Source organism: Acartia tonsa, chromosome 12 (genome assembly GCF_053477335.1).
Source record: "Acartia tonsa isolate MP-2025a chromosome 12, ASM5347733v1, whole genome shotgun sequence".
Taxonomy (NCBI): Eukaryota; Metazoa; Arthropoda; class Copepoda; order Calanoida; family Acartiidae; genus Acartia; species Acartia tonsa.
This window is the reverse complement of record NC_137271.1, coordinates 47,453,879-47,468,036: the sequence shown is the minus strand read 5'-3', so window position 1 is coordinate 47,468,036 and position 14,158 is coordinate 47,453,879. Positions and strand designations below refer to the sequence as shown.

The window sequence follows — 14,158 nt, the reverse complement described above, 5'->3', positions numbered from 1 at the left end:
GCCCTCTGGGTTCAAACTGATATTAGTTTTATGAATTTTATTGTAATATTTGTGAAAGATTAACTATTTTACGATGCTATACATAATTTTTCTGTATGGCTGAGCACCGGTTCTTAGATATCTAGCGGATGTTATCGTTATTTTTACTTTTCAAAATTTTGTCAGAACACCCTAGCTTCCTAACTCTTCGGAGAAACATGGTGATCAGTCATAGGCTAATGAGACAGCTCAATAATACATGTTCAGCGGTCAACATCCAGGCAAAGGAGGGGAGGGGGAATTAGGGGGAGAGCAAATGGGTAAAAAAAGAGAAAGGAAGGGGGTATAAAGATATGGGTGGGGTCAAGAAGTCTCATTTACAGAGATTGGTTGGATATTTTAAATTGGGTACAACAACAAGGAAAATTTGTTTATAAATAGCGTAGCAACAAAAGCAAACAATATTTACAAGATATTAAAGTGTATTGAAGTTAAAGTTATGAATCTTGAGACATATTGGAGAAATTGAGTGTTTGGGCATCAATTAGTCATGCTTTTTGTACATACCAGCGGCTGTGCCTCTAACATCTAGGGGCTTTATTTTTAAAAGGGTATGCGTGCGCAGAAACAGGAAATAGAAATAGCCTAAAACCTTCCCAAGGCAAAAATCTTAAAATAAAAAAGCCTAAAACCATTCCAAGATAAAAATCTGAAAATGAAAGAGACTAAAACCATCCCAAGGCCCAATCTAAAAATGAAAAGGGCCGAAAACCATCACAGGACCAAATCAGTTCAATAGTCATTGAGATTTTAATCTAGGATAATAGCACAATAAAAAGATGAAAGTTACTGCCTCTTATTTTTGTCTTTCTCTTAATTGCAAGACCTTGGGACGTCCGACGTATCCTAGTTATAGGGTAGCTGCGCTATTAAAAAAGGGGGAAAGAAAATCAAATAAGTAGTAGGAGGAGGTGGGGGACTGTTTAACCTATTAACATGGGCATAAATCATTGTCAGGACCAGGGATATAAAGTGATAAGACAATGGCAGATAAATTGATGTACATATCCAATGATGACGCACAAAATTTTCCCTTCTTTAGATTATAATCAACTTAGCAATCAAAATTCAATAGTCCTCAAAGTTGTTGAGCCAAACGTTATAATAAAGCTTTGGGGACTACTGTAATAAACAGCCAATTGTCCCTTTCCTCCCTGATTTTTAAGATTTCCTTCCAAGTATTATGTTTAACTATTGATTTTAGTTATTTAGATATTTTGGTAAGTTATAATGTAAAAATTGTTGAAAAAAGAGTTTTATCTCTTTTTTCTCTCTGTCACTCTTTTCTTCTCTTTCTTTTTTTCTATTTCTCTCTCTTTCTTTCTTTCTTTTTTCTTTTTCTGTTTCAAAAACTTTTTATCTCTTTTTCTCTCTCTTTCTATATTTCCCACTTATTACCTTTTGTATAAAAATTCAGGGAGGGAGGGGACTTTGGGCTGTTTGTTACAATAATCCGAAAAGGTTTATAATCGCGTTTTCTTATTCGTTGGCTTCACTAGTTTTGGAATTTTAATTGAATTATGATTGATAGTTTAAACGTTTCAACCACTAATTGTAATCTACAGAAGGGGTTATTTTGTGTATTATCATTGGGGATGCATTGAATTTTGATTGATTGGTTTATTCAGTTAAGTGTCCAACGTTTCAACCACAAATTATAATGCACAGAAGGGGTAATTAAGTTAAGAATCCAAACGTTTCATTTGTAATCTACAAAAGGAATAATTTTGTGTATCATCATTGTGGATAAACATCAAATTTAGCCATTGCCATATCCCTTTAGATCACTGATATGAATTCTCTTGATAAAAATGGTCAAATAATCATTATTCTGTAATTATGATTTTAATCAGAAATATCAAATAATCAAATCTTCAATTAAAACAAGGATGACAAATAAAAGCGAAGGAAATACTTTTTTTCCTGAGATGCCGTGCTTACATTATTGTACATTGTTGACATAGAAATCATTATTACAAGTAGAAATCGATAGTACAATTCTAGAATAACGAAAAGAGCCAAACGTTACGGACGGACGGAATGACCAAAATTATAGAAAAGCTTCGCTTTTTAACAAGAATAAACAATATTTATCAAAGCAAAGTTTAACAAAATATTTAGTGCTTTCCATCAAATTATTTATTGAGCACTAAACTCCTCTTCCCTAATTCCCTAAAATGATTTTTTTAAAGTGGGGGGGGGGGGGGTTGGAGGTATTTTCTTTGCCTATGCCCAAATGAGCCTTAAACCAAATAATAAACAAATAATGAAAAAATGTGTAGATTAATTTGAATTCCATTGTCTCTTCCCTTCCTTCCTGTATAACTCTCAGACTATATTGGTATAACTCTTTAACAAAATCCAATTAACCATTTTTAAAGAATAAATTTTGAGATAAAAAAATAGTTATTTATCGAATCGTATTACAAACAGATTTTCGCGGATATTAAAATAAAAAATTAAAAGATTTAAACCAGTTTTGTTAGGCAGGATATCAAAACCGGTATCAATCTTATGATTTTTATTTTAATATTCAGGGAAAACTGTTTGTAAATACATGATCCAATACATGATTTTTCAGTGTGGCTGAGAACCAGTTCTAATCCAGCGGATATTAATCGGTTTCGAAGCCATACTGAAAAATCATTTATAAAATACTAATCAATATATTCTATGTAAATTATTAAAAAATAATTGTAAAAAAATAAAAATTATTGTAATGATTTTGTGGAAACTTTACGAAAGAAAATATTAAACAAGGATGTCATTATCAAAAAATAGCGAAACACATTCTGCATACCTAATAAAAAAATTTTAAACAATAATTTCTGCATGTTAGAATTGTCCTATTTCAAACTTTGCATTATGATTCCAATAATAGTTAGGTATGATTATGAAGCGTAGTAACTCTATATAATCGTTACCAGAAAGTCAAAGGTTCAAAATTATAAGCAGAGCATCTTTATAAATAAATCATAAAAATGAAAGTATGTCCGTATACAATATCCTGTATTTAAGCAATTTAGCAACAATTTTATGTTCAAATTTATTAAGACTTTTAAATTAATGTTCTGACATCATACAAAAGTTATATGTTCGTTTGTCCTTCCTTCTTATTTCAAAACTTCGCTATTATGGATGGTGTCCTCCTTGTTTACTCGGCCTTTTAAAAGTCAGATTTATAGAAAAGTCAATTACAAACAAATGCTTGATTGTGGAATTTCCACAAAAAAATAGGAGGGGTAATATGTGCATAGACGTCCAAGGGGGGGGGGGGGGTAATGGGGTGATTATCCCCCCCCCCCCCAAATGAATTTGCTTGGATAATTCTATTTTCAAAATTTTACCCACCCCCAAATAAAAAAGCTTGGACGCCCCTGGTAATGTGGGTAAATTATATAAATTTTTCTTTTAAAAGTAATTAAGATTCACCAAAAATTCACCCCAAAATAGTGTTTCAATCAGTGGCGTGCACAGGGTTTTGTCAGAGGGGTGGATATACCCCTCAAAATATGTATCAGGGGTTTGGACCACAGGGGGGTGTAACCCAACCCCCATTTGCACGCCTCGGATTTCAATGTTATTGCTGAAGTTTGGTATTATAACATTTTGGCCTGAACCAATCGATATATTATATTTGGATGTTGCACCAGATTTGCATGGACTCTAATAAAGTGTTACTCCTAGCTGGCTAAAATAACAATACCCCCCATTAATCCCTTTTACCCATCCCCTAACCTCCTACTGGATGAACAAACTGACCATTAAGTGATGTCATGTTAGCAACCTAAAGTGACGACAATTTTTCCCATGTCATAATATCCACGTATAATATTCTATATCTATTGGTCTGAACCATTTATAAATTTGCTCCATTTGAAATACTATATACCATACATCATTTTAAACAAGGATGATAGAATACTTTAAAGGGAAGCTTCAAGCACTTCTATTTTAGTGGGGGGGAGGGGTTAGAAATTAGGAATAAAAAATTTTGGGGGTGCCTACGGCAGAGAGAGAGGGGATATTGGGCTATTTATTACAGTAGTCGCCAAAGTTTTAATATAACGTTTTTTTTATTCTTTGGCTCAATCTTTTTTGGTTTGTTTATCAAGTGTGTTTCAAGTTTTTAACCACAGATTGAAATCTACAGAAAGGGTAATTTTGTGTATCATCATTGGTGATATACATCAATTTATCAGCCATTGTCTTATCCCTTAATAGATCTCTGATATACTATACATCATTATGGCTGAGTAATTGATATACATCACTAATGATGATAAACAAAATTACCCCCTATATATTATTAAATTATTTGATAAAATTGTTTCCAATCAACCAATATATTTAAACTTTAATAAAAGTACCCAAAATTTTTTGAGTCAACTTAAAACTTTGGTTACAAGTGTAATTAACAGGTGCAGTGTAACGAACGTTCGGAAGAAATCAACCTTATTATAGAAAAGTTTTGCTTTTATTAAAGGTGTGTTTATATATATAAGAGAGAAAGATAGAAAAGAGAGAGAGAAAGAGATAAAAGAGAGAATTAGAGAGTGATTTTTAACCCGGTATAGTTGCTACGCGGTTAGACTTTTAAAATATATTGGTTCTTTTTTTCTCTCTCTCTCTATGCTTTACCCCTTTCTCTCTCTCTGTATTAATTTCCAGGGCAATATAGACTCTACGCGACCTTTCTCTTTCTCTTACTTCCTCTCTCTCTGTCTCTCTCTCTACCTCGCTCTGTCAGAAATCACCCCGTTAAAATCAGCTGTGAGCTCTAAGAGAACATATTCGTATGGGACACTTCCTTACTCAGACACTCACTTCCCTTTTCATGTAGTCCCCCCTCTCCCTTATTTCGCGGATTTTTCATTCCCTCGCTTCCCGGATTTTCTCTCTAGCTCCCCCCGCCCCCGTCCTCCACTCTACCCCCTCTCACCTTGTGTGTACAGCCCAAAATTTCCCCCTTTTCGAGTTAGTTAACTTTGAGCCATTGTGCAAAGAGGAATATTAGCGTATTTTTTCTGAAAAATTGTGAATTTTTAAATAAAACATCCACATATCATAGATCCAGTTAAAATGTGAATTTAAATAATAAAATAAAGGAAAATTAGTTTAATTAAATGGATGTTAAGTGATTGTCGTCTCTATAAAAGTGAAAATTATAAAATAATTCCAATTTTGTGCTATGAAATGAAATATCTCTGGTGTTAATAGAGATATCGGGCCCCAAAGTTTTGTAAGCTGAGTGCCCAATATATTATGGCAGAAGAGGATACTGATTGGAGTTACAGCTATAGCCCTGTTCCAACACTAAGTAAGTTTAAATTTTGCAACCAATTAAATCTTTGCTTTAGATTTTCAATGCATTTCTAAACCAGAAAAAATGGCATTGTGCCTTGTATTACACTAGTCCCCAAAGTTTCATAATAACATTCTTGTTTTACTTAATTTTTATTGCAATCATTCATTTCTCGAAAAATATGATGATTTGACAGACAAAATTTTTATAACTGACGAGTTCAGGAAAATAGCCTAAAACCAGCCTATGACTAAATATGCTTCACTAAAAATTGCAACCAATGTCGAGTATTCTTATCCGAAATCTTAAGCTTACGAATATTAGGTAAACTTTATATTATAGGATTCTAAACCAAAAAACTACCTCAATATAAAAAAAATTGAGAAATACTTTTAATGGAAATACCCTATAATCTAAATATCCAAAACTAAGAAAAAGTATATTAAAGATATTATTACCTAATTCTTCCCATTTTTATCAAAAAGAAATATTCATTGAATAATGATTTTTCAAAAAAGACAATATTGAATTTCTTTGATAATTAATTAAGTGAAAGAAAAGTTATTTATCGCATCGTATTATAGACAGCTTTCCGCGGATATTAAATTCAAAATTATAAAAATAAATACCTAAGTATATATTACGATGCTATACATGATTTTTCATTATGGCTGGGAATCGGTTCTAATCCAGCGGATATTAATCGGTTTCGAAGCCATGCTAAAATAAATACGTTTCTTTATTTGCCATTTAAAAGGCACATCTTTAGATTTAAAGGGCGTTTTAATTAAATCTTAATAAACAAGAATGACAATTTGCCTTAAAAAACGAAGTACAAAATAGAAATACAGACTATTTTCCTATATGAAAGATGACAATAAAAATCATTTACCTATTTTCTTATTTCGAACTTTGCGGACTTGAATTGAATTTTAAAAGTTGGTTCATTAAGTTGGGTGTCCAAACGTTTCAACCACAAATAATAATCTACTGAAAAGGGGTAATTTATATCGGCCATTGTCTTATCCCTTATGATCCTTGTGTGTTTTTGTACACTCAGCGTGATTTTTTAGTAACATTTAAAGTTCTGAAAACAATTGATTTTACTTGCAGTGTGTGTATTTATTTTTATTTACACACAAGAATACAGGGATCTAAAGGGATAAGACATTGGCCGATAAATTGATTTACATCCCCAATGATGAAACACAAAATTACCTCTTATGTAGATTACAAATAGTAAATTTTATTATAAAACTTTGGGGACTAGTGTAATTAACACCAAATGTCCCCTCCCTCCCTGCGAGAATCTTAAACACACAAACTAAAAATGAGTTTTTAAGATTAGAGGATTTTTTTACTTTGGTAAAAAGGAGTTAAATCCTCAATTGAATGTCTCAGTATTTTTCCTATTCTACGATAACATAAGCACTTTTTGAGCATATTAATGAAAGGATTAATTTTTTTACCAAGTTGTTTCAATAATGCCTTATTTTTTACATATGAATACGAATATAAAACAGTTTCCTTTTGATTTATGCTTTATTTTTTATATGGTGAACCTAAAAATCACAAGTTAGATATTTTAGCTTTATCACTAAAACTGTCTGGTGGAAATAAATTTTCTTTCGGATATCTATTGCTCTCATATATTAAAATATTCTACAAAAAAGTTATGTATAGGTTCACTACTCTATATACCTCAACTCGTTAAATGTACTTCATGCAACTATCCCTTTGTAAGTTTGTAACCAGCATTTTAATTAAGCTGCTAATCTGAAAGTTCGGATTTGTCTATTTATTTGGTTTTCAGTGTACATTATGTTTAAAAGATTATGTATATGAAAGGTCTGCTGACAGTCTGTTATATGTTTATATGTCAGGGAGGGAGGGGACACTGAACTGGTTATTACACTAGTCCCCAAAGTTTTATAATAATGTTTTCTTATTCGTTGGTTTACATTGATTTGATTGGAAGGTTCAATAAGTTGAGTGTACAAATATTTCAACCACTACCTAATTGTAATTGTTATTTTGTGTGTAATCATTGGGGATGTACATCAATTTATCGATCATTGTCTTATCCCTTTAGATCCCTGTGTTAGTATGTGGAGCAATTTCTGTATTTGGTAGGATGAGATTTAAAGAAATGTTATTTTGTCGCTTTTACAATACAGCGAAAAAAAGTAAATAGCTAGGATATAGCCTTAAACCATTTTTGGATCTATGTGGACTTAATTAACGGAAAGACACAATAACTTACTACTTTATGTTTTTCTAGGAGTGATTTCGCTTTGGATGGTTTTAGTACCCTCCCCCAAAATAGTTATAAACCTTTCCAGGACCTCATGGAAGTTACATTGTTAAGGAGAACCATATCTGTTCAGTGGCTAGCGAGATCCTTTGGTCGTTATGCCTAATCCAAAAATTTTGTTGTTTTTTGTGGTAACCCAAGTTTTTATTTAAGATTAAATCTGTCGTTGCGTCTAGTCACGAAATAAATACACAGAGATATGTTACTTGAAGATAATCTATTGGCCTCCAAAGACTAATCTATACAGCATACACTAGTAACATAAAAGGCATAAAAATAATCATTTTGAATTACGAAAAAGTTGTAAGCTACGTTTTATTCTACAGATGATATATCATTGATGAAAATAAAATTTCCAGATGGTTTTTAGTCTAGTTTTAACCAGGGATCTATAGGGATAAGACAATAGCCGATAAATTGATGTACAACCCTAATGATGATACACAAAATTACCCCTTCCATAGATCACAATTAGGGGTTAAAATTTAGGAACTCAACATTTAATCAAAGTCTCCTAAGTTGTAAGCCAACTAATAAGAAAAAATGTTATTATAAAACTTTGGGGACTAGTGCAATAAACAGCCCATTGTCCCCTCTCTCTTTATCTTTATCTGTCAGGGTCTACTATTTGTTTATGGAATAATTTCCATAAAAAGCATGGAAAACAAAATCCTCTCTAATGCAATAATAATAGTTGGCCAACAAATTAAGAATTTTAGTTTTTTCCAATTTTTCATAACAATTTTTCATGTAGGGACCTAAAAGGATAAGACATTGGCCGATGGAAATTCATGTACATCCCCAATGATGATAAACAAAGTTACCTCTTCTATAGATAACAATTAGGAGGTGAAACGTTATGACACACAACCTAATGAAGCAACCAATCAAAGTTTATTAAAAGTCCCGAAAGTTGTTGAGTAAGTTGTTATAAAACTTTGGGGACTTGAGTAATAAACAGCCCAATGTCTCCTCTCTCCCTATCTTAGTCTGTGAGGGTCTACTATTTGTTTATGGAATATTTTCCATAAAAAGCATAGAAAACAAAATCCTCTGTAATGCAATAATAATGGTTGTCCAACAAATTAAGAATTCTGTTTTTTTTCCAATATTCCAAAACAGATTTCATGTAGGGATCTAAAAGGATAAGACATTGACCGATGAAAATTTATGTACATCTCCAATGATGATAAACAAAATTACTTTATCTGTAGATTAAAATTAATGATTGGAAATATTTCGACATTTTCTGTTTGGAACTAACCAATAAAAATTCAATATATGTACCCAAAGATTTTGAGCCAACAATTAAGACAACTAAGTTATAAAACTTTGGGTACTGGTGTAATTTATAGTCCAATGTCCCCTCCCATCCTAATAAAAAGCATAGACAACTAAATCCTTTCTAATACAATATTAATGGTTGTCCAACAAATTAGGAATTTTATTTTACAGTATGGCTTCGAAACCGATTAATATCCGCCGATTCTAAATCCTGCAAAAAAAAATCATGTATACCTAGCATCTTATTACAGACAATTTTCCATAAAATTGGTTATTATTTTTGTGGACATACTTTTCTACAGCAAGCAACATTAAAATCAGAACTTGGTATACCTGAAAAAACAGCAAAATAATTTGGAATCTGGTAATTAAGGATGTAGGGTTTTCTTTTGGATAATCGTTTTAAATAAAGTAGTAGGTACCTAAGGTTTTTTTTGGTCTGAAACTTAAGATATCATTAACTACTGAACTTATTGAATTTTTCCTTTTTAGGAAAGCTTCACATAGGCCCCGGTATGGTTTTTGGCTATTGTATTTTTATATTTAAGTTTGGGATGGTTTAAGGTAGTTTTTTTGCCCCCTTCTTACCGCTTTTAATACATAGCTCGTATATACTAGGGGGAGGGGCGCATCTGCTAGTTTAAATAAAAGCAATACAGTTTTCCAAAAAGTTACCTAGGTATCATTTTAATTGGCACAAAAAATGAAGGAAAATAGTTTACTTCAAATAAAAAAGTCAGTTATACAAACTTTTATATTCTAAAAAATGGTGAAAATGTTTTTTTTATTAATAAAAATTCGCTTTCGTGTTGGCCCCGCGTGATCTGAAATTATAATCTAAAAACTGTGCAATCAATTCTATTTGGATTAAACGGTCTTGTGTGTGTGTGTGCGTGTGTGTGTGTATATGTGTGTGGAAAGGGGAAGTGAACTTTTAGAGGAATAGTGGTGTGCAGTCAAAAAAGCTAACTTGGTCATGTTTATTGCCATTTTACCCTGGGAGGGAGGGGAGGGGACATTGTGATATTTATTACTTACACTAGTCCCCAAAGTCTTATTCGTTGGCTTAACAATTTTGGGGATTGTCAGGAATTTTTATTGGTTTATTCATTAAGTTGAGTGTCCAAACGTTTTAGGTTTTTTAACCACGAATTGTAATCTATAGAAGGGGTAATTTTGTGTATCTTTTTTTGTGAATGTACATTAATTTATAGGCCATTGTTCTATCCCTTAAGATCCCTGCATCTTGCCACTATTAATACCATTTCTTATCTAAAATTTTAATCATCATACAGAATCAAATCTATTAATATCAGCATAATTTATTTTAATACTCTTCTTTAAGCTAAGTTAACTTAAACTTTTTAACATTTTGAAAGAACATACCAACTATTTTTGGTGTGTATGTATTATAGATAGAGCAAGATTGCATTTAAAATTGGATGTGTTAGGTTAGGTTAAACAAACTATTAACCCCCAAAATTGCTTGGTTGATTTACTTTTAAAGTTGATTGTTGTGAACTTAGTTTGTGCCACAAATAGGAACGTTGTACAAAAATTTTAACGTTCTAAAAATTGTGCTGTAATTAAAACTCTTACCTAACATTTATTTATTCTAGAATAGACACAAAGCATTTTTATATCCAAAATGCTTGTAATTGAATTTTTGTATCCCAACTTAGCCCTTGCATTAAATGCATAACATTTTTATTGCTCTAAGCATGATATGTGAGATCTTTATTTATATTTAGCAAAAGCATATGCACTAGATTTCCATTGGTCAATTCGAAAGGTCACATGATTACAATCATTGCCCATTAAGAAGGTAGTTGGGTCAGCTGAAGTGCTGATATTATGTTGACTATTAAGCATATGATTAAAATCATTTGTAAGATTGATCAATTGAATAAAAATGATTAAAATCATAGTAACCATAAATTGTTTTTATAATCTTATTTTATTAAGTACTAAGGTTTTATTCGTCGTCTGTTAAGAACTCAAAAACCGCAGAACCGTTTGAGTTGTCCATTCATGAGAAGCTTCACTTTCAATAAATTGACCTTAGAAGCTAAAGGATCAGCTGTTATATATTTTAAAAATATTACCACCAGAAACAAAGTAACATGATTAGGTAAAATCAATGTTTATTTTTTTGTCTTTATAATATGATTAAAATCATTGCAGATATTTTCCTACTAGAGTTGGCTCGATATAACTATCTCCCTATTGGCTACTTTTCTACATGCAAATATATTTCTCAATAAATCTATTTTCCTCACCCGGCATTACTATTTAAACGGAAGTAAATATTTAATAATTTAAATGATCTTAAAAAGATCTTTTAAATTATATTTTTTTCTTTACATTACCATCACCAAAGGGTTTATTATATGATTACAATTTTAGTTCAATATTTGAACACACAAAGTGTCGCCACAATCGAATTCTTTTAAAACAGAGTTTTCTTAAATTTATTATATCATAAATTTAAATTTTCTTTTTTATGATTAGAAATTAAATACTTCATTATAATGTAAATAGCAACATGAAATGAAAAAAATGAATTTGTTTTTAATAAAGTAAATAATGGGTCTTATCGTTCTGGGCAATGAGAGTTTATTATGGATTATTGGAGCACTATGAGTTTTCAACGAATAGTCCTTGGAAAACTTGAGCTCGTTTATAGACATTTATTTCCTATATAGATCTGACATGGATCTTGAAGCAATTAAGCAGGCCGTTTTGTACAGGTTAAAAATTGGAAGATTTCATTAAATAAAAGTTATCGCAAATATACTTAGTAAATAATTGAAAAAAATAGTTTAAGCTAATTGAGAAACTTTAATTATATGATTAAAATCATTTATATGATTGTCAGAGTTTTCATAATATGATTTTAATCATTCAATATTTTAAATATTCAGAAGAAAAAAAGGGTTTTTTAACTTAATATTAATTGTTATTGTATTCAAAGCTGTACAACTTCATAAAATGTTTAACAATGCATTTCTATTTGAAACTTGAATACGATGCTTTAAAACATAACAAGAATTTTAATTTTCAAATATAGTGTAACAATAGGAATGGGATGTTGGATATCATTATTTTAGCCTGTTGTGAGTATCACTATATCAGAGTACAGGAAAATATGGTGCAACATCCAAGTAATAATATACCTATTGTTTTAGAGATTGAATTTTTTTCATGAATATATAGAGATAGTTAATCAAAGAAATCAAGAAAAAATTATTATAAAACTTTGGGGACTAGAAACTTCTTTCTTCCTATATCTCTAACGTTCAAAGATTTTTTTCAGCAACAACATATGATTTAAAAAGTTGCATGCCTTGCATATAATAAAGTATTTGTTTTTCTTTGATTGTTTTCATGCTAAAAGTCTTCAGTTTGTCCAGTTGGGGACATGAAACTAACTTAACATTTTTTTCCAGTTGGGACTATGAAATCAACTCTACAAATGTTATTAATACTTTTTTGTTCAGTTGAGGCTAATGAAACTAACCTCACACGTTTCAAAATAAATTCTTCAGTTTTTCAGTTGGGAACATGGAACTAACATGCATGGAATGTTTTTGTGATAAATATTTTAGATGTTTTACAGTTGGGGCTGTGACACCTAATTGTTTTTACTTAATGATTTGCTGCTAAATTCTTTAGTTTGTCCAGTATCATTGAATACAAAATTTACTGTAATGGAAGGTTTTTGTATATCTTTACTGTATTACAATTTACTGTTTTATAAAATAGAAATTAAACTGGTTTCGCAGCTCCAACTGCAAATACCTCTTGGCCTTGTTTTGTAAAACAAATATAAATGTATGGTTGACTGCCATTTATTTAGTTTATACCAGGGATCTTAAGGGATAAGACAATGTACATTCCCAATGATGATACACAAAGTTACCCCTTCTGTAGATCACAAATGAACCAACCAATTAAATTCATTAAGAGTCTCCAAAGTTGTTAAGCCAACGAATAATAAACTTTGGGTACTAGTGTAATAAACAGCCCAATGTTCCCTCCCTCCCTGATTTTATACACATGTGAGAAAAAAACAATCTGAATGATTTTGATATTTTGATTGCTTTTTAGTAGCGAAGCTACTCTTTAATTCAGAACTAGCAGATGCGCCTTTAGCCTCTAGGGGCTCTGTATCACAAGATTTAAATCTGAAAATGAAATAGCCTAAAACCATCTCAGGAGAACCCAATCGGTTCAGTAAATATTGAGATATTGTTTAAGACAAAAAAAACTTTCTACTTTATATTTAAAACATCATGTTACCTCTTTTATATTTAATTAAATAGAAAAAAGACATCTTGTAGATTGAAAGGGATGTTTATTTGAACTTTTTACATCAAGGAGATAATGGATGTAGAATATACGTGGATATTATGACAGGGGGAAATATTGTCGTCAATTTAGCTGGCTAATATGGAACTCGTTTATTGGTCAGTTCGTTGGTGTGAAGGGGGGAATCGTTATTTTAGCCCGCTGCAAGTTTCACTCAATTAGAGAACATGCAAATCTGGTGTAAGATCCAAGTAAAAGTAAGGAGAGGGTTAATACTCTTAAAGAAAAAAAAAGTTTGCCTCAGAATTTTTCGTCAAAATTAAACAGCATATAATCTACAACTCTTTCATCCCTTAATTATTAAAAAGGTGTCAAAAAGCTGGTGCAAAGATTTATTTATTTACCATTGACTATCCCTCCCGTTCTGTATGTATGTGTGATTTGATGTAATTATTTATTTATCTTATAAATGTCAAAGACAGACAGACACACAAACAGACAGACATACAGACAGACATACAGACAGACACACAGACAGACAGACAGACAGACAGACACACAGACAGACACACAGACAGACATACAGTCAGCCATACAGACAGACATTTGGAAGGTAAGAACTATTTATTTACTCTAGTACTACAAATAACGTCCCGTCATTTTTTGTTACAAAAATAAAACAGGGATCTAAAGGGATAAGACAATGGCTGATAAATTAATATACATCCCCAATGATGACACACAAAATTACCTCTTCTGTAGATTACAATTAGTGGTTGAAACGTTTATACATTCAACTGAAAATTCAAAAGTAGTCCCCGTAATATGTGAAATTACATTTAGAATGTGAAGTAAATGATTTTTAGTACAATTTTGCAAAAAAGAGAAGAAAAAAACTTTGTCTC

General features: G+C 31.2%; 1 protein-coding gene across 1 annotated transcript in view; it reads left to right on the top strand.

Moving 5' to 3' along the window:
• Window positions 1-5,024: 5,024 nt before the first annotated feature.
• The window catches only part of LOC145334319 (teneurin-m-like), a 229,148-nt gene continuing 220,014 nt past the window's right edge, over window positions 5,025-14,158 (top strand). The window contains exon 1 of the mRNA XM_080179731.1: window positions 5,025-5,359. Coding sequence (XP_080035857.1) covers window positions 5,305-5,359 — 55 coding nt within the window. The 5' untranslated portion in view covers window positions 5,025-5,304. The remainder of the gene's footprint in view (window positions 5,360-14,158) is intronic.